Here is a 27,449-nt window from a genome sequence, read left to right on the forward strand (position 1 = left end):
TCGTTCCTGAATCTGTAGGACTTTCTCTGTTGTCTCCTGAATAATCTCAGGATCTGTCAACTGACAATCCCCCAATTCACTCCAACACACGAGAGATCTACACTTCCTTCCGTACAATGCTTTGAAAGGTGCAACTTTGATGCTCGTATGGTAGCTGTTGCTATATGAGAGATTAGCTAGTGATAAGTACTTATCCCATCCGTTTCCGAAATCAATGACACATGCTCGCAACATGTCCTCTAAAGTTTGAATAGTACATTCGCTTTGTCCATCTGTCTGGGGTGATATGCTGTACTCATATCTAAACGAGTCCCCATTGCTTGCTGTAGTGATTGCCAAAATCTGGAAGCGAATCGGCTGTCGCGATCGGATATAATGGATATGGGTACTCGGTGTCTAGAAATAACTTCTTTAGTGTAGACTTGAGCCAACTTCTCTCCATTTAATCAGTTTCTCTTACCGGTAAGAAGTGTGCAGACTTAGTGAGACGATCCACGATAATCCAAATAGTATCGTAACCTCCCACAGTCTTCGACAGTTTCGTGATGAAGTCCATGGTAATACCTTCCCATTTCCACTGGGGAATCTCTGGTTGAGTTAATAACCCCGATGGCTTCTGGTGTTCAGCCTTGACCTTAGCGCAAGTCAAGCACTTTCTAACGTATGTAGCAATGTCAGCTTTCAAATTTGGCCACTAATAAAACGCCTTCAAATCTTGGTACATTTTATCTGATCCCGGATGAATTGAGTACTTTGACGTGTGTGCTTCCTCCAACACTAGTTCTCTCAATCCACCAAACTTTGGTACCCAGATTCGGTTAGCAAAATATCATGTTCCATCCTCTTTAATGTCAAATTTCTTATCCATCCCTTTGATGAATTCAACATCAACGTTCTCTTGTTTCACGGCCTCCTGTTGTGCTTCGCGGATCCGTGATGTGAGATTCGAACGGACAACTATATTAAGAGCTTTAACTCTAAGAGGTTTCTCTTTCTTTTTTCTGCTCAAAGCATCTGCCACAACATTCGCGTTACCAGGGTGGTATTGGAGTTCACAATTATAATCGTTAAGTAATTCCATCCAACGTCGTTGTCTCATGTTGAGCTGTTTCTGATCAAATGTGTGCTGTAAACTCTTATGGTCAGTGAAGATAGTAAACTTGGTTCCGTACAGATAATGTCTCCACATTTTAAGTGCGAAGACTACAGCTCCTAGTTCAAGGTCGTGCATAGTGTAGTTCTGCTCGTGAATCTTTAACTGTCATTATCCATAAGCAATAACCTTATTTCATTTCATAAGCACGCAACCCATTCCTTGACGCGAGGCGTCATAATAAACAACAAAATCTTCACTTCCCTCGGGTAGGGACAATATCGGTGCAGTTGTTAACTTCTCCTTCAACATCTGAAATGCAATTTCTTGTGGTTCTGACCACTCATACTTCTTGTCTTTATGAGTCAACGTAGTTAATGGTCGGGCAATCTTACAGAATCCTTCAATGAATCTCCTGTAGCAACCAGCTAGACCCAAAAATTTTCGGATTTGAGTTGGCGTCTTTGGGGTTTCCCAATTCTTAACCGACTCAATCTTTATTGGATCGACCTGAATTCCATTGGCCCCTACCACATGGCCAAGAAATTGTACCTCTGCTAACTAAAAGTCACACTTAGAGAACTTTGCATACAACTGCTCTTCTCTAAGCATAGTCAATATCGAACGTAAATGCTGTTCGTGCTCTTCCTTGTTCTTGGAGTACACCAATATATCATCGATAAACACAATGACGAATTTATCTAGGTATGGCTTACACATACGGTTCATGAGATCTATGAAAACTGCCGGTGCATTCGTCAAACCAAACGGCATCACTGTAATGTCCATATCATGTTCTAAACACCGTTTTCGGGACATCCGCTTCCTTGACCCTCAATTGGTGATAACCGGACCTCAGATCAATATTAGAATAACAACTAGATACCTATAACTAATCGAATAAGTCATCAATCCTTGGTAGCGGATACCGATTCTTGATTGTCAACCTGTTCAATTCTCTGTAGTAGATACACAATCTCATCGACCCATCCTTCTTTTTAACAAACAAGACCGGAGCTCCCCAAGGTGAAGAACTCGGTCGAATAAATCCTTTTTCTAACAACTCTTACAATTGACTAGACAACTCTTAAATTTCTGGGGGTGCAAGTCTGTACGGTGCGCGAGCCACCGATGCCGCTCATGGCACTAAGTCTATCTAAAACTCAACTTCTCGATGCGGTGGAAGACCAGGTAATTCCTTCGAAAAAACTTCAAGAAATTCCTTAACTATAGGAACATCTTCAGGCCTCCTTTCTTCAGGTACAACTTGGCTTATGTGAGCCATAAACGTGATACATCCCTTTCTCACATACTTCTGAACTTTAAAGCAGTTAATGAGATGTAATTGTGAGCTGTTCTTTTCACCATAAATCATCATAGGTTCACCATTGGCGATAGGACTACGAATAGCCTTTAGGTCACAGACCACCTCGGGTTTGTTATCAGCTAACCAGTCCATTCCAACCACAAGGTCAAAACTTCCCAGTTTTATAGGTATCACACAATGATAAAAGGCTTACCCTCTAACTTCAAAGTACAACCGCGATAAATCTTATCGGTTCTCATCAAGTTACCATTCCCTAGTTCTATGGAATACACGTTATATAGGGGAGAAGCAGGGTTCTTAACATTGTGACACATATCTTTAGATATAAAACTTCTATCAGCACCAGTGTCAAATAAAACGTAAACATGTTGATCATTGAGTGAAAACGTACATGTGACTAGTTTCGGATCATCACGAGCTTTCACAGAGTTGATGTTGAACGTCCTGCCTCGAGCATTCCCATTGTTGTTGTTCTTAGGACAGTCTCTCTTGAAATGACCCAACTGTCCGCAACCAAAACAGTTCTTAGCATTACCAGCATTATTCGCATTGTTCGCCGTGTTGTTGTTGGTATTGTTGTTGAAGTTAACCTTACAATCCCTTGCCAAATGGCCAAATTTTTTACACCGATCACAAATCCTAGAAGTACAGGTTCCGGTGTGATGATTGCCACACTTTGGACATTGTAGCTTATTATCCTTATACCTAGAGTTAGTTCCAGTGACCCCGGTGTCGTTGCGGTAATTATCTTGCTTCTTGAACGGTTATTGGTTATGATTATTATCTTGACCACCTTTCCATTTTCTCTTACCATCACTAGACTTAACCTCATTCATAGCAGTTGTCATACCCACAAATAGGGCCGGGGAAATATGACTTCACAATATCACAACACAAGTATGTATAAACGAGAACGACTCTATATGAGACGTTTTTAGTATAACCAATGTATTAAAGCAGCGGAAAATATTAAGTCATTACAATTGTATACTTAAATGTTGTAATGCAATAATATGAATGTATATATGTGGACTCCAAAAGCAGCAAAGTCCAAATAGCAAATTATCTTTAGCAATCTTCACCTGAGACAAAACATGCTAAAAGTGTCAACCAAAAATGGTTGAGTGAACAACATAGGTTTAATATATAGTTTTAGACCACAAGATTTAGTTATCAAAAGTAAATGCTGAAGTTATGATATCGAGACATAAACAAAGTTACCCCTGGATACCTTGAACTGTCAGTGCCGTTTAAAGACCAACGGTCAAATGGTTAGAGACGTCACTCTCAATAGCGCTATTCACAATAACTAAGCTTACCAAAATTCCAGTAATTAACGATATCATGGTAGGGATTTAGCATGAATCAAAGCATGTCAGCAAAGTTAAACAGTTTTCAGGTACTTGTGTCTAAGCGTAAAATAGTTTGAAAGCAAGCATGTGTCTCACCCCAAAAGTACAAAATAAGTATATAAAGATAGTTAAAAAGTGGGGCTATGAAGTTCACCTTAATAGCAGATAGATATTCCACACAAGTTATATGATCGGAGTGTTGAACACGGAGATCTCAACCTAGAGATATGAACTTGGTCATTAGTTTGTTCAATCTAACGAGTAAGTGTTCATAAGAGTTTTATGAGTTGTTGAGTTTGTTTAACAAGTTGTGTTCACTATAATCAAGTTTAGACATTGTACGACTTACCCAAACCTCGGTGCTACCAAGTAAGTAGCGGTGAGATTCGTATAACCCATACATTAGGGGTATGATTATAGTTTTCAGTTTTAGGTGCGTATAGGAATACGACACGTTAATATTATTTATGTATTATTATACTTTATAGTTTTATTAATTAGTATAATATATAGTTGGTTATATTAAAATGTTTTAGTATAATAATAGTTTATAAGTTTCTTATTACTATTATTATTATTATTATTATTATTATTATTATTATTATACTACCACTTTATTTAACCTTTTAATCTTATCACTATAATTATAAATCTGTATCATTAAGTTTAAAGTTTAAGTAACCTAGATAAGTTCTAACTTTTATCTTATCTCAAATTTATATCTCATTAATTTGAATTCATCATTATCATCTTATAATACCTATCATAATAATATCTTAATCAAAACACCTTATTCTTAACAAGTCTTTATATATTTTTTAATAATCATAATCTTTTATATCTATCAACTTTTAATTCATAACTTAACTATAATTCATCCTTAATTCTTATCAATGTCATTATCACATTATTATCAAAGTTTATAACTTTTAGCAACTATAATCAAATAATACTTATCATATTTATATACTTTTAATTGTATTTATTATCATAGCCGTTAAATTATTATTAATAATATTATCATAGCCTTATATCATAAATGTATTCGTACACATATTAACTTCTTTTATTCATAACCATATTCTTATATAGCCATAAACTTAATCGTATTGATATACTTATGATCAAATTTTACTTTCGTATTATCAATATCAAATCCCTAATATCTAAATACTTAGATCATAATCATATTCATATTCTTCTATATTCGTTAAACTCATACCATGTTTATATCTTCATAATAATCACAATCTTTATATTCTTCATAATCATTATACTTATCATACTATTAACTTTATAGTATTAACATGTTCATAATCTTTACTATCATATTAATATTCATACTTATAATTATAACTATAATTATGTTTCTTATTATCATTATGCTCATGATCAAGATTATATCTACAATCATAATATAATTATCATCTTTATACAAATATTATTAATCTTTACATCATCTTTTATTTAATAATATAATAATCTTCATTATTATAATCTATATCATACTTGGTTTATATCATGTTCGTACTATATCATAATAACTATATCAATAAGAAGTATGTATTTACGTTTGAGTTGTTGTCAGTTACCTCGTACGTTCAACAAATTAAAACACGTCAGGAGTACACTCGCGATCACGACCCCTTTCCACTGCGGTTGCGAGGTGAAGTAGCAGCAGAACCAAGTGGAATTGAGTGGTGTTTTTGGGTAGCAACAATAGAGCTATAGCAGGGAGGTTTCGAGCAGTAGCAACAATAAACACCTTTAGGGGGCTGTTTGGTCACGTTTTATAGCAGCACAATAAGGCGATCTTGGTGGCTGTTTTAGCAGGCGATAAACTGTAGAAAAACCGCAGCAAATGTGGCGAGCAGGAGCTGCAAAAAGGCAGCAGTAACAGTGGCAAAACGAATGGGTTTGTGGCCAATTTTGAATGCACAGAAACTGCAACAGGAACAGCAGAATAGGGCGACTTTGGGTGATGTTTTGGTGGTGTTTTTAGCCGTCTAATACAGCTGCAGGGTGGCGGTTGTGGTGGTGGTTTCGACGGACAACAGCAGCAGCAAAAGAAGGATTCAGGTTGGCGGTGATGGGGACTGTTTTGGGGCCGTTTTGAGAGGCTGCAGAAGACAAAGTAGAGGGTGGTGGTGGTGTCGGCTACGGGTGATGATGGTGGGTTATAATTGCCGAGCAAAAAAAAAGAGAAGAGAAGAGTTGTGGATTAAATTTTGATGCAAGTTGAATGAGATAACTAGGAGCTAATAGGTATTTTTATAGTGGGGAAATTAGAATCCTAATCACATTATAATTCTAAGGGATTACTTGTAGGGAAAGGGTTAGGATCAAGAACTAGATTAGGATTAGGATTAATATACCTTAGCTTAGGATTAGGATTAGTTAAATGTGATTTGAGTTGGAATGGGACTAGGAGCTTATTTATTTATTTTTTTTTCATTTATTTAGGATAAGCTTTATTTAATCTTTTTACTTTTAGTCCATGACTTTCGTTAAATTTTATTTACTTTCCACTAGTTGTATTTTATAAAGTTAATTATATAATATTTTAACTATTATACATAATGTTAATAATTCATATAATTTAATTAATATTAGGGTTAGGTTTAGGGTTTTAAATAATATTAGGGTTTGGATTTTAATTAATAAATTAAAGTATTAATTAAGATCTTTAATTAGGAACGGATAACAACCCTAACTCAATTATGCAAAACAACCTGTTGAAACCCTAAGGGCATTTTAGTCACTTCAGAACGGAAATGTGAGGGTTGTTATAGTACCTCCCCGTTAATTTAAACTTCGTCCCAAAGTTTCAGGAAGACTTTTCAGATGCATAAACGGTTGAGAATAAATGTGGATATTTCCGCTTCATCTGGTCTTCACGTTACCAGGTATACTCGGGGCCTCTACGTGAATTCCAACGGATTTTAACAACAGGAATAGAGCTTTGTTTCAAACGTTTAACCTCACGATCCATAACTTCTACAGGTTCTTCTATGAAGTGCATTTTATTATCAATGCAGAGGTAATTCAAAGGGATAACATGGGTGTCATATGACTAGGTTTCCTTAAAAGGGATTGTGTTATTTTAGTCGTACAAGCATTTCAGTAAGTTGGACACCTGAAATATGCAACGATCATTACTAAGTTTATTTGAAACCTTGAGCGTTTATGTCGCCATTAGAATAGACAATCAGAGAGAAGTACTTGGAGACCACAGCCATGTAGTTTGATGCATGGCTTGTGTTTGTTAGAGATGGTACCGACTTCAAATTCTGGAAGATAACCATAGACATGATACCTTTGGTTTTCAAGAAATATCTAATGTGAATAGAAGAAACGAGATTCCAGGTGAGGAGTCACTAATCAGGCTTATATGCAAAGTAAACCATAATTACTAAGATGCCCTCAGGATGGGATGAGTGATTAAGGAAATATATCGTTCAACATATTACAATACATACGAACTTATCCTTGCGGAAAGCACCTTATGATCATGATTTTAACTATATGTTGAAACAGATGTTGAAATTTGTTTAGAATCACATCTAGTTGTAACTAGTGAGGAAGAAAGGTTTAGTGTAAACATATAAAGACCATAATCGTTTAAGGTAACTCCTTTAGAGAGGATAGCGAGGATCATAAATTATATTTCTGATAGGAAATCGCACGAGAGGTGTGATCTTTTGATGAGAAAGACGTCCTCGCACCTATGTCGAGTCAATCTATGATTCACTTATGAGTTTAAGTGCGGATGAAAAAAAATATGAATCATTGGCTATAAAGAATAAGTTACACCGGGTGAGGAAATATCTGAAAAATGCTTTCTTGTGCCAAAAAGATATTAAATCATAGAATCGACGTTTTACGGGGTTGCTGTTATTTAGCCGTGAGGTATCAAAAGTAAAATCTTCTCAACGGTCAACCTTACCAGGAAAAGTTACGGAGAACATAGAGTTTCGAATGATGAACTCAATGGTAAGTTTCGAAGGGCAAGAGGAATTGTGATTACTACATGGTGTAAAATAATACGAAAATTTTTATATAAACAAGCAATGAAAATTTTTATAGAAGTTCGAGTCGTTTAAGGTGACAATTTAAAAAGGAAACGAAGTTCTTAGTAAAACTAGAGTTATGTACAACATGTACTATTTTAAATAAAATATCTTTTGAATTAAAGAATTGATTTGAGAAAAGTAAGAGTGAAATTTTTTTGTGTACTAGTCAAAATAAATAAAGGTAAATTTTGCTTACTTTATTATATAAATATATACAAATACAATTTATAAAATTTGCACGAATGGCGGTAAATAAATTTATAAAATTTCGAGAGAATCGCACAGTAAAATAATGTAGGTAAAATTTTGGCAAACAGAATTTTATATTTTGAGAAAGACTAAGAAAATTTGAGTGAAGGACCTTGAAAATTTCGGGTGATATTTGTGCAAAAATATTACGGGGTAATCATGACTATTGAATTTAAGTGTGGTTGATGACTAATATAAGTTATTGGTATTCAAATGTTCATGTGTGAAGCTGTTGCTAACAAGTGAGATATGAATGGTAGAGTATGAGAACATGATAGTGAATGTGGTGTTTTATAATACCTTCGTTTGAATATTCAAATGAAAATCTTACGAGTGGTTGTCGCTTATCTTAGACGGGTTTCCTAATGGGTTTATGAAAATCTACACTAGGAGCGTAATTGCAGATAACAGGAGGCATGCTTCGAAGAAGTTTCGAGGGTGTCACTTCAGGTCACTTAAGAACATGCATCCTTCCTTCCAGCGGGGATGTGATAATTAAGCGTCAAAGAGATAAGTTGTTTAAGAAAGAAAGAATGCCAAGCTTTACAACTTTTACGGCATAGGAGAATTTGTTAATCTACACATGGGTATGAGATAGATAGTTTGATCGTAACGATCTCTTCCTATATCTATAGATCAGATGATAATTACCCTTCATGTAATAACATTGAGATTTTTGAATGAATGGCTTGGAAATTTTTCTTTGATTCACTTTCTATTCCATATGTCATGATATTGGAATTTATTTATGAATTACCGTAAAATAATCACGTTGGCCTGACGTCAATATATTTCACTAATTCATATTTCCATTCCAAGGTCACTTCATAGGGTCAGGACATGTGATCAAACTTAGATAGTTGGCGTGAGAATGTTGAGTCATGAGTGACATCCCTTCACGTGAGTCAAAGAATACTTTGAATCACAATGGCGAAGGCAGGTAATAAGATATGTATGGATATGATAACAATCTCATACTAACTGATCCTTTATAGTCAGGATCGGGCAAGATGATAGGGTTTTGGCTTGATATCCTTAGAAAATGATACAGAATATCAAAAGGGGTAAAAGCAGGTACTAAGATGAATTGGCATTATAAAGATTAAAGGAAAGCGCTTAAAACTAAGGCAGGAAAGGTTATAGTCCTAAATATTGCTAAGGCACCTAGCTAACATATAAGGCACACATAAAATGAAATCCTGGTTCTCTATAACAAGCCTGACTCTAATACCAATCTGTCATACCCCCAAATAGGGCCGGGAAAATATGACTTCACAATATCACAACACAAGTATGTATAAACGAGAACGACTCTATATGAGACATTTTTAGTATAACCAATGTATTAAAGCAGCCAAAAATATTAAGTCATTACAATTGTATACTTAAATGTTGTAATGCAATAATATGAATGTATATATGCGGACTCCAAAAGCAGCAATGTCCAAATAGCAAATTATCTTTAGCAATCTTCACCTGAGACAAAACATGCTAAAAGTGTCAACCAAAAATGGTTGAGTGAACAACATAGGTTTAATATATAGTTTTAGACCACAAGATTTAGTAATCAAAAGTAAATGCTGAAGTTATGATATCGAGACATAAACAAAGTTACCCCTGGACACCTTAAACTGTCAATGTCGTTTAATCATTATTATGTAACCAAAGACCAACGGTCAAATGGTTAGAGACGTCACTCTCAATAGCGCTATTCACAATAACTAAGCTTACCAAAATTCCAGTAATTAACGACATCATGGTAGGGATTTAGCATGAATCAAAGCATGTCAGCACACTTAAACAGTTTTCAGGTACTTGTGTCTAAGCGTAAAACAGTTTGAAAGCAAGCATGTGTCTCACCCCAAAATTTTAAAATAAGTATATAAAGATAGTTAAAAAGTAGGGCTATGAAGTTCACCGTAATAGCAGATAGATATTCCACGCAAGTTATATGATCGGAGTGTTGAACACGGAGATCTCAACCTAGAGATATGAACTTGGTCATTAGTTTGTTCTATCTAACGAGTAAGTGTTCATAAGAGTTTTATGAGTTGTTGAGTTTGTTTAACAAGTTGTGTTCACTATAATCAAGTTTAGACATTGTACGACTTACCCAAACCTCGGTGCTATCAAGTAAGTAGCGGTGAGATTCGTATAAGCCATACGTTAGCGGTATGATTATAGTTTTCAGTTTTAGGTGCATATAGGAATATGACACGTTAATATTATTTATGTATTATTATACTTTATAGTTTTATTAATTAGTATAATATATAGTTGGTTATATTAAAATGTATTAGTATAATAATAGTTTCTAAGTTTCTTATTATTATTATTATAATACTACGACTTTATTTAACCTTTTAATCTTATCACTATAATTATAAATCTATATCATTAAGTTTAAAGTTTAAGTAACCTAGATAAGTTCTAACTTTTATCTTATCTCAAATTTATATCTCATTAATTTGAATTCATCTTTATCATCTTATAATACCTATCATAATAATATCTTAATCAAAACACCTTATTCTTAACAAGTCTTTATATATTTTTTAATAATCATAATCTTTTATATCTATCAACTTTTAATTCATAACTTAACTATAATTCATCCTTAATTCTTATCAATGTCATTATCACATTATTATCAAGGTTTATAACTTTTAGCAACTATAATCAAATAATACTTATCATATTTATATACTTTTAATCGTATTTATTATCATAGCCGTTAAATTATTATTAATAATATTATCATAGCCTTATATCATAAACGTATTCGTACACATATTAACTTTCTTTTATTCATAACCATATTCTTATATAGCCATAAACTTAATCGTATTGATATATTTATGATCAAATTTTACTTTCGTATTATCAATATCAAATCCCTAATATCTCGATACTTAGATCATAATCATATTCATATTCTTCTATATTCGTTAAACTCATACCATGTTTATATCTTCATAATAATCACAATCTTTATATTCTGCATAATCATTATACTTATCATACTATTAACTTTATAGTATTAACATGTTCATAATCTTTACTATCATATTAATATTCATACTTATAATTATAACTATAATTATGTTTCTTATTATCATTATGCTCATGATCAAGATTATATCTACAATCATAATATAATTATCATCTTTATACAAATATTATTAATCTTTACATCATCTTTTATTTGATAATATAATAATCTTCATTATTATAATCTATATCATACTTGGTTTATAACATGTTCGTACTATATCATAATAACTATATCAATAAGAAGTATGTATTTACGTTTGAGTTGTTGTCAGTTACCTCGTACATTCAACAAATTAAAACACGTCAGGAGTACACTCGCGATCGCGACCCCTTTCCACTGCGGTTGCGAGGTGAAGTAGCAACAGAACCAAGTGGAATTGAGTGGTGTTTTTGGGCAGCAATAATAGAGCTATAGTAGGGAGGTTTCGAGCAGTAGCAACAATAAACACCTTTAGGGGGCTGTTTGGTCACGTTTTATAGCAGCACAATAAGGCGATCTTGGGGGCTGTTTTGGAAGGTGATAAACTGCAGAAAAACAGCAGCAAATGTGGTGAGTAGGAGCTGCAAAAAGGCAGCAGTAACAGTGGCAAAACGAATGGGTTTGTGGCCGGTTTTGAATGCACAGAAACTGCAACAGGAACAGCAGAATAGGGCGACTTTGGGTGATGTTTTGTTTGTGTATTTAGCCGTCTAATACAACTGCAGGGTGGCGATTGTGGTGGTGGTTTCGACGGACAATAGCAGCAGCAAAAGAAGGATGCAGGTTGGCAGTGATTGGGACTGTTTTGGGGCCATTTTGAGAGGTTGCAGAAGACAAAGCAGAGGGTGGTGGTGGTGTCGGCTACGGGTGATGATGGTGGGTTATAATTGCCGAGCAAAAAAAAGGGAAGAGAAGAGTTGTGGATTAAATTTTGATGCAAGTTGAATGAGATAACTAGGAGCTTATAGGTATTTTTATAGTGGGGAAATTAGAATGCTAATCACATTTTAATTCTAAGGGATTACTTGTAGGGAAAGGGTTAGGATCAAGAACTTGATTAGGATTAGGATTAATATACCTTAGTTTAGGATTAAGATTAGTTAAATGTGATTTGAGTTGGAATGGGACTAGGAGCTTATTTATTTATTTATTTATTTATTTTTTCATTTATTTAGGATAAGCTTTATTTAATCTTTTTCCTTTTAGTCCATGACTTTCGTTAAATTTTATTTACTTTCCACTAGTTGTATTTTTTAAAGTTAATTATATAATATTTTAACTATTATACATAATGTTAATAATTCATATAATTTAATTAATATTAGGGTTAGGTTTAGGGTTTTAAATAATATTAGGGTTTGGATTTAATTAATAAATTAAAGTATTAATTAAGATCTTTATTTAGGAACGGATAACAACCCTAACTAAATTATACAAAACAACCCGGTGAAACCCTAAGGGCATTTTAGTCACTTCAGAATGGAAATGTGAGGGTTGTTATAGCAGTACCCTTTCCTCTCTTGGCAATCTGGTCCAGTAACAGACTCGCCATGTCGATAACTTCTTGCACAGTAGTGGGTTTAGAGGTAGTGACCCCACCTTGAATACTCTCACTTGAACCCTCGATGTACTGTTCAACCTTACGTCTCACAGGAGTAACCATTTCTGGACACATCAGTGCTAACTTAAAGAATCTCTTGTTATAGGCGGTAAGATCACTGCCTACTAACTTCCGGTCTTGGAACTCACGTTCCATCTTCTTGATCTCATTCCGTGAACAGTATTCCTCAATCGTTCTCTATTTCAAAGTTTCCCAGGGTAGGGCATAAGCTTGATCATGACCCAATGATTGTGCATAGTTATTCCACCAAGTGAGCGCACTGTCAGACAGTGTGCTCGTAGCAAAACCCACTCGATCATCATCATTACACCCGCTAATGTGAAAAACATACTCTAGCTTTTCAAACCAATGGTTGAGATCAACTGGTCTGTCGGTTCCATTAAAAATGTGCGGGTTACAGCTAGTGAATGTCATGTAAGAACATCCACCACAGCCATGAGTGCCGTTCCCGTTGTTGTTGCTTGAACCACCACGATCATTGTTGTTGCAGGTGTTATTGAACTCTCTTAACAACTCAGCTCTCTCGGCTGCAATGCCTTCAGCGACAAGTCTCCTGATCTGAGCAGCAGTGGATTCCTTCAGAGGCATCTTCAATACAGAAAAACACACTAGGTCAGTGTCAAAACAACGCTATATATATAAAATATACTAGCAGCGAGTGTTGAAGACTAGTAAACAGTAATAGTACGAAAAGATTCGTAAGTAGTGAGAAGTAGTGTTAAGTAGCACTAGTAGTAGTAAGTAGTGACAGTAGTCATAGTAGTCTCACCAGTGATAGTAGTGGCAGTAGTGACACTAGTGGTAATAGTAGTGGAACTAGTATTATGTAGTGATAGCAGTGATAGTATTGATAATCATAGTATTATCACATAACACAAAGCATTATAATCATACAGCACTGCTAAATAAAGAACACTACCGCATGCAACAAAAGATAAATAATTATTCATAACGTAATCCACCATTATTAAAATAAAATCCCAAAAAGTATTAAATCAAACAGTAAACATCAAGTACTAGTAGCCCGGTTTAAACACCCGGTAAGTCATATATAATCAAATAATGGAAAGAATGGTGGATGAGAAAGAAAAGAAAGCTCGAGGTCAAATGAACCTTCACTTCCTCTTCTGCCCGGTAGGAGAGGCAGGTCCATCACCCTTAGGTTTATCTCAATCTACCTCCAGTGTAGCAATCCTGGCAGTCAGGGCTTTTATCAGATTCTCCTGGTCATAGAGCCTCGCCTCAACCTCGTAACAATAATTGTTTATGGACATAACCCTCAAGTCCAACCTGTCAAGATCATCGGGATGTGGGTAAGTTCTAGCGATGTCACTTAAAGCATTCACACGATCAACCACGTTCCGGTTTCAGTTGGTGTGGATCAGTTCCATGTCATAGAGGTTAACCGGATAGTTGGGAATCTGGTAAGGAGCAGGATTTGCAGGTGCAGGTACATTAGCTACACTTGAGTTGCTATCATTCCAGAAAGCTTGCGACATCTAACTCACAATACAAGAACACATAGAAAGACAGAGTAGTCAAACATATAACATTAGTCATACAGTAATCATGTAATGACTAAGTCCCGGTCATAGTCTAGACTCACCAAAGTGTCCTAATGACCAAATTAGACACACTAATGCAAGTCTTAGTTTCCCTACGAACCATTAGCTCTGATACTATCTATAACACCTCGCCAAATTCCCATCTGACGGCGTGTTAATCAAAGGTCCCACAGTTAACAGTTACTCCCTCTATATGAGACGTTTCAAAGCAATCGCATTTAATTTTATTAAAAAGTTGACTTTCAAAACATAAGTCAATAAATCCCAAAAAAAGTAACACTATTGTGATCGTAACCACAAGCCAACTGTATTAAACAGTTGTAAAAGTTTTAAATGCGATAATAAATAATGTCTTTAATAAAGTATGCTGACTCCACGGCCAGACCAAGCATCAACACAGCGGAAGACTTTACCTCTTAAGGACCTGAGAATAAAACACGCAAAATAGGTCAACAAATAATGTTGGTGAATCTACAGGTTTAAAATAATGTAACAGTATCAGAAAAACAGTTATCAGAAAATAGTTCAAGTTCATTGACCACGAGATTTTACAAGTACAACTCCAAGTTGCGAAACGTTTACATAATCTATGAGCACCTGAATACTAGCAATGACCAGAGTATAGAAACCACTACACTCCTTTTACCCCATAAAAATGTTATACACTTGATCGAGTGTATATAATGTTCAAAGTAAATGCATCATGGTTAATATTGTTTGGGCGAGGTTTGTCTAACCTAACCGATTCGTTCATCTAAATTGTGCATACCCGAAGGTAATAAAAGTATTCAAGCTAGGGACTTTGTGATCCAACTCAATATGTATAATAAGTACTCATATCAACATAAAAGCATTTGAAAATGTAAGTACATCAGCGTGTATCTCATCCCTAAAAACATGTAAAAAGCGAGACTGTAGACTCACCTTCGATAAAGCTCGGATTAAAAATGGACAAATAACTTGTGCGATTTAGTACCGAGAAGTGCAACCTAAGTATACATATTTAGGTTGGTCAACATATATGTTTTAAACAAAGAATATCAAGACTCCTGTATGGCTGCAGGACCCGAGCGTTGGTGGAACATCTTAGCCGAAACCTTTCGGACACTTACGAAGCTTTACTGGACAAAGCGTATGTCTGGTTAGATGCGAAGGACATAACCAGTAGCTTCGTATACCAAGAAGGACAGAGCTCCAAATGAATGGAGAAGGTAAGTCACTGATAACTCCTAAATTATACAGTTTTTTGATAACATTTTAAGGAGTTATCTTAGCATTTTTAAGACATTTTAATCCTAAAACACACTAAAATGGGTAAAATGGGAAAAAGGTTATTCTAATGATTTTATCAAAATTATGTATCAAACAGGATAAAAAACAGGAAAAATTGCAGAAAAGGCTATGAAGCCGCCGACAAAGGTTCAAGGAAGCCGCCGGCTTAGGGTTGAATACGCCAGAATATTCTAGAATTGCTTTAGAATTGGATGAACTTGTTGACCAAGCAAAATTCAGTTGAAGCCGCCGACTTCATCCTAAAGCCGCCAGTCTAATGGACACGGTTTTTTGACTTGTCGACTAAATTCAAGTAAAAATGGAAACAAAATAAAAAAGATTACAGGATCTCTAAAGCCACCGGCTTGCTACCAAGCCGCCGTCTTAATTATGACGGTTACGCGTTTTGTGCTTGCGGATTAAGTTAAACTTGCAGAAGGAGTCACCGACCCAAGGCAAGCCGCCGGCTTCCCAATGAAGCTGCCGGCTTGGCCACCATTTCTGAATATTATAAATAGAGGGCTCCAGTCTCAGTTTTAGGAGTGTAATTCAGTACAACTCAATACAATTTAGTTTGGTTTCATTTTTTTAAGGTTTTGTCTAAAACCCTTAGATTAGATTTACTTTTCATTGTAACCAAGATTATTCAAGTTTCTTACATCTAACTTTTTAAGGTATGATTCTATCTTTACTTTATTTTTTAGTCTATTTTATTTACTTTAATCGTTTATGTTCGTCTTCTGCTATGAACTAAACGTTCATAGTGGTTACGTGGATGAAAACTGAACTTCATCTGGGAATCAGATGAAGCCGCCGGCTTCACCAGTCCAAGCAGCCGGCTTGGTGGGAACAAAGCCGCCGGATTCGTGTGCTTTATCCGTACATTTTTTGGTTCTTTTCCAGATCTATATGGTCGAGTTTCTGTAATGATATTTGAACTGTTTTGAATTTGTTTTGCTTAAATATACTTGTTTGCCATGCTTAATGATTAAATAACATGATTCTAGGATTGATTAGTACTTAATCCGAAGATCTATTATTCGATTCATGCTACTTGTTTAGGTCTAGTCCATCAAACTTGTCAAATTGAATTGCATGCAACTAGGTTAAAAAACTTGATAGTGATAAACTTGTGTTTAAATTGGAATTACGCTTATATAATAGAGTTTGATATTCTTAGGCTTAATCGAAGAACCTTCATTTGGATTTGTTTAATTAATGATTGCATGAGAACTTAGTAGTAATTGTCTTTCAGCTGGTAACTTGAGTTGATCTACTTGGTGTTTAATAGCTTATATAATTTTTCAGTCTATTTTCTTGTTAATCCTCATCACAAGATTGATATGTATCATGTAATTGAATTGAACATGAAGAATTGAGATGTTAGTTATGCACATCACATATCTAGCATATGCTTTAAGTCCTACTTGTTGAATGATATGCAACACTTAGCTTAACCTATTTAGGGATAATAGTTGGTCTATGATTATTATTCTGCTTTGTGTTAATATAAGTTATGAAACTTGCCTAATATAATTCCCGTATGAGTTATTCATTCATGTAATTGCTTTTATCTTTATCTGTTTATTTTGAATATTCAATTCCTTGTTTTATTTTATTGCTTTGTTTATCTTTAAAGCATCTCTTTTCTAAGAGATAAAAATCTATCCTATAAAAAAACTTAAAATATATCTTTAATTCTTTAATAAGAATTAAACTATTTAAATAAAATAACTCTTATCTGCATCTATGCTCTCTTGGGACGATAACCTAAAATACATCTGATCGGTTTTTGTTGCTCGTTGGGGTGTTAAAGTGTAATAATAAAGGTTTTATAAATTTAAAAGTTGAAAGATAAGTTAAGCACTACCGTACACACTTTTGACACATCAACTTTTTGGCGCTACTGCCGAGGAGTGCGGTAAATACGGAAGTTGGATATACTTTGGTTATTGATATTTCTTGAAAACGGGTGATGACTGTCTTCCTTTAGGGGAGGGTTGCTGGAGTTCCAATTTAAAGGCTCCTGCTCAAACCTAGAAGCTAACGGGTCACTTAAGTATTGAAAGATTCAATAGGCCGTGTATGTTTGATTATTCATTGTTATGCGATAAAAGTTGTTATTTAATATTTATATTATTAATTATGTCATTGATCCTTATTATTATATTTATCAATTTAATTTTATTAATATACTAACATACTTCCTAAATATTAGAATAAATTTAAAATTAAATTATATATATCCTTTTAGGTCTAAAACATTTTCTCCTAAAATATTTCTTTTTATGATTTTAGATCACATGAATACTCGATCCAAGAAACCCGTCTTACAAGACATGTTACCAAATCCCGATATATTATTTAAACCTTCTAAGGATTCGAATATTGTTAAGAAATTAAATTTCAATGAAGGAACTACTTCTAATGATGATTCATTATCTAGTCCACCGTCTAGTCCTGATTCTAATTTGGGATCTCTTTTTGGTTCAGAAATTGAAATGACTACTGATTCAATGGAAGCGTTAATGAAAGCGGGTCGGGAAGGATTTGGTCACGCTATTACTCAGCCTATTATAAAAGAAAAATTTGATATTAAAGGTCCTATATTTCATTTGCTTAAGGATAACCAATTTAGGGGAACTGAAAAGGAAGATGCTAATGCTCACATTCGGAGTTTTAAAGATATTTGTAATCTGTTTAACATTAATAATGTAGAAAGTAATTTCATCTGTCTTCGTCTCTTTCCATGGTCACTAAAAGATGAAGCTAAAGAATGGTTAAACTCGTTACCTGAAGGAGATATTACTAGCTGGGATACCATGGTTGAAAAATTTCTAACTCGATTCTTTCTCCCATCAAAAACTGTCACCCTTCAAGCTGAAATTGCTAATTTTCGTCAGAAAACTAATGAGACACTATACTCTGCTTGGGTACGATTTAGTCAAATGCTTAGAGATTGTCCACAACATGGTTTGGATAAATTTAAAAAGGTAACTACTTTCTATGAAGGTTGTGATATTGCTACAAGAAGAGAGATTGATACATCTGCTGGAGGAAACATCATCAGTAAAACTGCCGAAGAAGCTGAAACATTAATCAATAAGTTGGCTGCTCATTCCCATGAATGGCATCAAGACTTAGACATTTCTCGTTCGGTAAAATCTGTTAGTTATGAATATGGAGATATGGTTAAAGCTATGAATGTGCAGTTAGGTAATCTGGGAAGAAAAATTGAAAAGCTTACCAAAGAAATGCATATGATTAAGGTAGGTTGTGAAAAATGTCAAGGTCCTCATGCTACTAAAGATTGTGTTGCTAGTCTTACTATGGAGCAAGTTGAGAATGTTTCTTACGTGAATCAATATCAAGGAAACCCAAACTACCGTAATAATTATAATTCACCTTATCCTACTAATAATAAAAATCCACCTGGTTTCTTTCCTGTTAGAGCACCCTTCATTCCAAATTCATCTTCTAATGCTCAAACAGACAAGAAGTCTAATCTTGAAGAAAGCATCATAACTTTCATCAAGAATCAAAATGAAGCTAATGATAACATAAAGGCTCAACTTTCCCAAGTGCAAAATAATCATCAAGCGTCCATTCAAAACTTAGAACGCGATGTTGTTAAGTTGTTCAAACTTGTCGAGGGTAAATTTCCTGCAGAATTTGAAGTTTCTAAAGAATTTCATTATGAAAAGGTGAATGTGATTAGAGAAGTAAATAAGGTTGATATTTATGAACCTGGTTTAAGGTACTTATAGGAGTTTGAAATGGTAGAGGAAGAATATGATCAAGAAATAAAAAAGTTGACTGCTAATGAAGAAGATAAAAAGATTCTAAAGTTCAAGGTCTTGATCGTGATGAGGTAATCTTTATGCATGAGTTATTTGATGAGAAAGGAGAAGAGGTTGATAAAAAGGTTGATGAAAGTGATGAAGTTACTAGTGAAAAATCTGAAAAGTCAAAGTGTGAAAATAAAGATGATTGGTTAGCTGATACTATGAAGCAGCTGGAAGAAAGAAGAAAAGAAGGTTTCTGTCCTCTTTATTCATTCACAATTGATCCGATAGATCCATATGCATCACCTGAAATTCTTGTTGTTATGCGCACTGAACCAGGGGAATTCCAAATCCCTTGCTTAATTCGTAGTCCCATTCCTATTATTGGATTAGCTGATACTGGTTCTAGCATTAATGTTATGCCATTCTCCGGTTACAATAGCTTAATATTGCCATCATTGGAACCTATAAAAGAGAATGTGTGCTTTGCTGATAGTCATTCACATGTACCGTTGGGGGTTGTTAGATAACTTGAAGTTATCGTCGGTTCTGCTTTCTATAAAGTTGATTTCGTGGTTATGGACATGAAAGAAGATCCGATAACTCCTTTAATCTTAGGATCTTCGTTTCTAGCTACTGCTCGTGCCACCATTAACTATGCTAATAATACGTTAATCATTCGTTATGGTGCTATATTTGAATCTATTCCGTTATTCCCGAGATCTAAAGTTCCTCGCTCAAATGTGAAAATGGTTAAAACTAAGAAGGAGGATGACGATGATTTCACCGTTGATAAAATAGTGACTGAATTCATAAAAGAACAATATAAGCTTAGCACCGAAGTGAGAACACAAATCCATGAGTTAAATGTCACATTTGAAATGTCGTTTCGTAGGGGTCTTGACACCACATTGAATTTATTTCAACAAATTAAGATGTTAAATGAGTATGAGAAGAATAAGTGTGGGAAAAATAGGCCTAAAGAGTAATTCCATCAAAAAAAGAGTCGCGCAACCGACTCTATAATCAAAACTACCTATCCGTATATATGTTTATTAAGATTATGTTTTTTTCCAAGTTTTTTATTATTTGGTTACTTATTTAATTATGAATGTAAGAGCAATATAGTTCCTAAATGTTAAATTGTTTAAGTGATGAAAGTTATTAATAAAATATTATGTTTGTGTTATACTTTGCATTATTTAATATCTTGTCAAGTTATTTATATTCAATTCAAAAGAAGTCTGCAAAAGTGCTCCGTAATCATTCTATGATCCTGCAATCAAGTAACATCACTCTTTCCCTTATATTACAATTATGTCTTTCATTTATTTCTATCTTTTATTATTATAAATGCAATGAGGACATTGCATAATCTAAGTGTGGGGAGGGAAGTGATTACTCAATTTAAAAGATTAAAAGATGCTATAATTTTCCCGAAAAAGTTGAAAAATGGGTACAAATTAATTTTTTTTAGAAAGTATAAATTCCAAGTCAAACTTATGTCTTTTTACTAACTTAATCTTAAAAGTAATAATAGAACTACTCTCAATTTCGAGATCGGATTACTTGTTTAAGAGAAGAATTTAAAAGCAAAAAATTATAAAACGATTGCAAACTTATAGCCACTACCATATGACATAATAAGCATGGACCACTGAGGTAGCAAAAGAGTCCAAATAAGGGCCAATTTAGAAAATTTTCCAAGTGTAAAGCTAAATGCTGAACAAGGAAGCAAAAGTAATGAAAATTTAAAAGAGCCCAATGAAGGCCAACAAAAGTAAAAGAGTTCCAATGAGAACCATACACTTTTAAAAACTCTAGTTAGAAAACAAAAGAGTCCAATGATGACCAACTTGTATAAATTTGACTTAATAAACATTAGGACTACTAGTAATCTTTGATCTGGTTCAGACTAGTTCTTACGAATAAAAAAACTAACTTCTTATTAAGACATATTTTTGACTTTGCAATTTTACTTTACCAGTATACCCATTCAAAGTAATATGATTTATAAGGTTTACTTGAGGACAAGTAAATGTTTAAGTGTGGGGAATTTGTTACTCCTAAATTATACAGTTTTTTGATAACATTTTGAGGAGTTATCTTAGCATTTTTAAGACATTTTAATCCTAAAACACACTAAAATGGGTAAAATGAGAAAAAGGTAATTCTAATGATTTTATCAAAGTTATGTATCAAACAGGATCAAAAACAGGAAAAATTGTAGAAAAAGCTATGAAGCCGCCGACAAGGGTTCAAGGAAGCCGCCGGCTTGAATTGCTGTAGAATTGGATGAACTTATTGACCAAGCAAAATTCAGTTGAAGTCGCTGGCTTCATCCTAAAGCCGTCGGCCTAATGGACACGGTTTCTCAACTTGTCGACCAATTTCAAGTAAAAATGGAAACAAAATCAAAAAGATTACAGGATCTCTAAAGCCGTCGGCCTGCTACCAATCCGCCGGCTTAATTATGACGGTTTCACAGTTTGTGCTTGCGGATTAAGTTAAACTTGCAGAAGGAGTCACCGACCCAAGGCAAGCCGCCGGCTTCCCAATGAAGCTGCCGGCTTGGCCACCGTTTCTGAATATTATAAATAGAGGGTTCTAGTCTCAGTTTTAGGAGTGCAATTCAATACAACTCAATACAATTTAGTTTGGTTTCGTTTTTTTAGGGTTTTCTCTAAAACCCTTAGATTAGATTTACTTTTCATTGTAACCAAGATTATTCAAGTTTTAATTCAAGTTTCTTAATCGAAGAACCTTCGTTTGTATTTGTTTAATTAATGATTGCATGAGAACTTAGTAGTAATTGACTTTCAGCTAGTAACTTGAGTTGATCTACTTGGTGTTTAATAGCTTATATAATTTGTCAATATATTTGCATGTTAATCCTCATCTCAAGATTGATATGTGTCATGTAATTAAATTAAACATGGAGAATTGAGATGTTAGTTATGCACATCACATATCTAGCATATGCTTTAAGTCCTACTTGTTGAATAATATGCAACACTTAGCTTAACATGTTTTGAGATAATAGTTGGTCTATAATTATTATTCTGCTTTGTGTTAATATAAGTTATGAAACTTGCCTATTATGATTCCCGTATGAGTTATTCGTTCATGTAATTGCTTTTATCTTTATCTGTTTATTTTGAATCTTTAATTTCTTGTTTTATTTTATTGTTTTATTTATCTTTAAAGCATCTCTTTCATAAGAGATAAGAATCTATCCTATAAAAAAACTTAAAAATATATCTTTAATTCATTAATAAGAATTAAACTATTTAAATAAAATAACTCTTATCCTCATCTACGCTCTCTTGGGACGATAGCCTAAAATACTACATCTGATCGAGTTTCGTTGCTCGTTAGGGTGTTAAAGTGTAATAATAAAGGTTTTATAAATTTAGAAGTTGAAAGATAAGTTAAGCACTACTGCACACCCTTTTGACACATCAGTCACCACGAAGAAAAATCCAGAAGAAAGAATGAAAGGAAAAGGTTCTCTCCTTACAGGCGAGAGACTACCTCTGGTATCCTCGGGGCTCTGATAAAATCATCCAAGGAAATCCTCGCTACTGAAATGGCTTCCCAAGCTTTTAAAGCTCCAACAAAGCTAGCGAATAAGGGCAAGCTGAAGGATACAAGCAAATTTTGTGACTTCCACAATGACTACAGACACGAAACGGAAGATTGCATACAGCTAAGGCAGGCCATAGAATAGGCCGTTCAATCCGGGAAGTTATCACACCTATTAAAGTATATACGTAACCCAAAGGTACCCAAGCAAGAAGTCAAACCCAAAGAAAAAAGGCCGAACGCATACAATGCCATATTATCAGTAACAGAGTGTTTTGCCATTGAGTCTCGAAGAAGTTACAAGAGGGAGAGAAGATACGGAGTGACAGATTGGGAAGAAATCTCCTTCCCAGCACTAGACACAATCACGCCATCCGATAAGCCTTTCACAGTCAATGGCTGAATCTTCGAGAGACATGTGCACCGAGTATACTTAGATAGTGGAAGCGCGTGCAATATCATGTATGAGCATTGCTTTGACCAGCTCAATCCTTCCAACAAAGCTCGCTTAAACCCCCCGAGGGTACCTCTGATTGGATTCTCCGGAGAGAGGTGTTGGCCTATCGGAGAAATAGACCTTGATTTTACCATCGTATAACCACCGCTATCCAGGATGGAGACACTTGACTTCGTAGTAGTCCGGTCCGCCTCACAACACAATATTTTGCTAGGGAGAATAGTCATGATGAAAATGGTAATAATTGTATCAACCGTACACCAACTGGTAAGTTCCACACTTCCGAAGGAATCGGAACCCTAGCTTCGACCTATGATCGAGAAAAAGTGATCATGGCAATCAAAGAAACGGAGGAAAGACCAGGGGAATGTATCGTGGAAACCAGAGAAGGAAACCCGTAGGAAGAAAAAATCTCCATCAACCCTTTGTTCCCCGAGCAACAAGTAACCATCAAAAGTTCTTTACCTTCGGGGGTAAAAACAAAGCTTCGAAAGCTACTATAGACCAATGTTGATATCTTCACCTGGGAATATGGAGATATGACTGGCGTCCCTCGATCATTCAATATTGAAGGTTCAACATTCTCCACGGAGCATCGGCTAAACAAATACAAGCACCTAGAGCCGATACATAAGAAGAAAAGAAACCTCGCCAAAGAAAGGGATGAGGCAGCTTGTAAAGAAGTGGAAGAATTGCTCCAAGCCGATATAATCCGGCAAGCAAAGTACCCAACCTGGGTTGCAAATCCAGTTATGGTTAAAAAGTCAGACGGAGGTTGGAGAATGTGTGTAGACTTTACGAATATCAACAAAGCTTGTCCGAAGGATTGTTATCCTCTACCAGAAATTGACTGGAAGGTAGAGTCTTTAACCAGGTATAGGTACAAGTGGTTCGCTGATGCTTACAAAGGTTACCATTAGATCCAAATGGCTGAAGAAGATAAAGAAAAAACATCATTCTTCACAAGCAAAGGCATCTTCTACTACAAAAAGATGCCCTTCGGGCTAAAGAACGCCGGAGCTACCTATCAAAGGCTCGTAGATAAAAATCTTCCGTAAACAGCTCTGGAGAAACCTGGAAGCTTACGTCGATGATATGGTAATCAAAAGCGTTGATGAAAATACTCTCTCGAAAGATATCCAGGAAACCTTCGATACACTTAGGGCAGTCAACATGAAACTCAATCCAAAAAAGTGTTCCTTCGGGGTAGAGGAAGGAAGATTCTTGGGGTATTATATTACTAAGAAAGGGATCATAGAAAACTCGGAGAAAGTGGATAAGCTAAAAAAGCTCAAGACTCCTACTACGGTTAAAGAGATGTAGAGTCTGAATGGGAAACTAGCATCGCTAAGCCGTTTCCTCTCCAGGGGTGCCAAGAAACAACTGCCTTTCCTTAAAGTTCTAAAAGGATGTCTAGGGGCAAAAAACATAATCTGGACAGAAGAAACAGAGAAAGCCTTCGATGACATGAAGTCGCATATAGCGAATCTCCCAACCCTCACCTCCCCAAAGCAAGGAGAAACGTTATACCTATACCTGGCAACTTCCAAGGAATGTATCAGCGCAGTACTCGTGGAAAAGCGAGAAAGGGTACAAGTCCCCATATACTTTGTCAACCGAGTCCTACAAGGAGCAGAAGATAACTACCCAGAGCTTGAAAAGCTCACACTCACTTTAGTACACACCTCCAGGAAATTACGAAGGTACTTCCAAGCCCATCCCATTATTGTGTTAACTGACAAACAAATTAGGCAGGTACTCATGAAGCCGAAAAAGTTGGGGCGAATGGCCAAATGGGCCATCGAGCTAGGAGAACATGACATCGATTTCCAAGCCCGACATTCGATCAAAGCTCAGGTACTAGCGGATTTCATGGTAGAAACAACGGGGACAGACGAGGGGAGTGACTCTACTTTCGCACAAATTATCACTCCCTTCGTTGAAACAGAGGAATGGAAACGGTTTACCGATAGAGCCTCTAGTTCCTATGGATCAGGAGCAGGGCTAATGTTGGTTAATCCCGAAGGACAAGAGTTCACATATGTCATTAGTTTTGAATTCAGCACAACTAACAATGAAGCTGAATATGAAGCTTTGTTTGCTGGACTTAGAATAGCCAAAGAAATGAAAATCGAGCACCTACAGGCTTTCGTGGACTCCCAACACATAGCCAACCAGGTCCTAGGTAACTTCGAAGCAAGACAACCTACCATACAACTCTACTTGTCAAAAGTCATAGAATTGATAGAAAGCTTCAGAGGCTTCTCCATCGAACATGTGCGGAGAAGTCAGAACAAAAAGGCGGACGCCTTAAGAAAACTGGCCTCCATCACCTTCGCTTACCTAGCAAAAGAAGTCTGAGTTGAAGTCCTGGAAAAAAGGTCCATCGAGGTGCAGGAAGTTCATGACCTTATCATCGAAGAAGAAAATACATGGATTTAACCCTTGAGGGAATACTTGGAGCTCGATATCTTGCCCGAAGGTAAGAAGGAAGCACGAAAGGTTCGAATCAAAGCACCATCATACAAAATTATGAACGAAGGTCTGTATCAAAAATCCTTCCTCACCACATGGCTATGGTGCGTTGGGCCAAACTAAGCTTTAATGATTATCAGGGAAATGCATGAAGGCATATGTGGGCTCCATTCTGGACCAAGGTCAATTGTGGCGAAGATACTAAGAATGGGATACTACTGGCCGACAATGTACGAAGATACGGTTATGCTCCTGCAAACCTGTGAGTTATGCCAAATCCATGCTAAAGTTCAAAAGCAGCCAAAATAAGAGTTAATATCGGTTCTTTCAGTGTGGCCTTTCTCAAAATGGGGTAAAGATATAGTAGGACCACTAACTGGAGCACCGGGAGGTTAAAAGTGGTTTGTAGTCGCCATAGACGATTTCAAAAAGTGGGCGGAGGCAAAACCATTAAGCACAACGACCGAAAAGCACATCGAAAAGTTTGTTTGGGAACACATCATATGTCGATTTGGAATTCCTCAAGAAATCGTTTCTGACAATGGAAAACAGTTTGCCGAAGGTATCTTCCCTGGTTTTTGTGAAAGGTTATAGATAAAGCAAATTTTTACCTCCGTATACCACCCCCAAGGGAATGGCAAGTCGAAGTCACAACAGAGACCTTATAAAATGATTAGAAAAGTGGTTAGGAAAGTGTCACCAAGGGTGGATGGAAGAACTCCCTCTAGTCTTATGGGCTCATCGAACCACACCAAAGAGGAGTAACGGAGAAACCCCCTATAGCTTAGTTTATGGCATCGAGGCAGTATCGCCAGCTGAGATACATGTATTAACCAACAGAACTACAAATCTCGAGGAAAACGAAGAGAACCTTCATCTCAACCTTGAAAAATACTACAATAAGCGAGTCAAATCGTTAGTATACAAGGTTGGAGACTATGTTCTACGACTTAACAGCATCAACAAGGTGGAATACGAGGGAAAAATGGGTCCAACCTGGGAAGGCCCATACATAATCTCCGAAGCATTTGGAAATGGCTCGTATAAACTTGAAACCACCGAAGGGAAGCAGGTCCCACGAACCTGGAACGGAGTAAACCTGCGAAAGTTCTATTTCTAAGTTTTAATTGTATTTAAGTAGGAAAACATCTGTAACAGGTAGTCGAACTATATACGCTTCCTACCACAAGCAACTTGAAATGAAATCGTACTACCTTTTGGAAAAACCAAAGCTTTTACGAAGCATTCCCAAGAGGAATACTTCTTACATTTAAAAATGAGCAAGTGGCCAAGAGGTATACCAAAGATTTTATGAAGCATTCCCAAAAGGAATACTTCTTACATTTTAAAATGAGCAAGAGGTAACCCAAGAGGTATACCAAAGATTTTACGAAGCATTCCCAAGAAGAATACTTCTTACATTTAAAAATAAGCAAGAGGTAACCCAAGAGGTATACCAAAGCTTTCACAAAGCATTCCCAAGAGGAATACTTCTTACATTTAAAAATGTGCAAGAGGTAACCTAAGAGGTATACCAAAGCTTTTACGAAGCATTCCCAAG

At 35.6% G+C, this 27,449-nt stretch overlaps 2 protein-coding genes across 2 annotated transcripts; both read left to right on the forward strand.

The window, feature by feature from the left end:
- The first annotated feature begins 23,952 nt into the window (after positions 1-23,952).
- Positions 23,953-25,774, forward strand: LOC139888938 (uncharacterized). Its single transcript, XM_071871920.1, has 2 exons — positions 23,953-24,287; positions 24,781-25,774. The coding sequence occupies exons 1-2, from the start codon at positions 23,953-23,955 to the stop codon at positions 25,772-25,774; spliced, it is 1,329 nt and encodes a 442-aa protein (XP_071728021.1).
- An 823-nt stretch (positions 25,775-26,597) lies between these two features.
- LOC139888939 (uncharacterized) lies at positions 26,598-27,008 on the forward strand. Its single transcript, XM_071871921.1, has one exon. It carries the CDS (start codon positions 26,598-26,600, stop codon positions 27,006-27,008), a length of 411 nt encoding a protein of 136 aa, XP_071728022.1.
- The last annotated feature ends 441 nt before the right edge of the window (positions 27,009-27,449 follow it).

This window comes from Rutidosis leptorrhynchoides, chromosome 2, assembly GCF_046630445.1.
Source record: "Rutidosis leptorrhynchoides isolate AG116_Rl617_1_P2 chromosome 2, CSIRO_AGI_Rlap_v1, whole genome shotgun sequence".
Taxonomy (NCBI): domain Eukaryota; kingdom Viridiplantae; phylum Streptophyta; class Magnoliopsida; order Asterales; family Asteraceae; genus Rutidosis; species Rutidosis leptorrhynchoides.

Excerpts from the sequence above, each read along its gene's own strand:
- LOC139888938 (XM_071871920.1), top strand. The coding sequence starts at position 23,953 with ATGACTGGCGTCCCTCGATCATTCAATATTGAAGGTTCAACATTCTCC. Across the intron at positions 24,288-24,780 it reads AAGGTAGAGTCTTTAACCAG|GGGTGCCAAGAAACAACTGC; the intron begins GTATAGGTACAA and ends TTTCCTCTCCAG.
- LOC139888939 (XM_071871921.1), top strand. The coding sequence starts at position 26,598 with ATGGAAGAACTCCCTCTAGTCTTATGGGCTCATCGAACCACACCAAAG.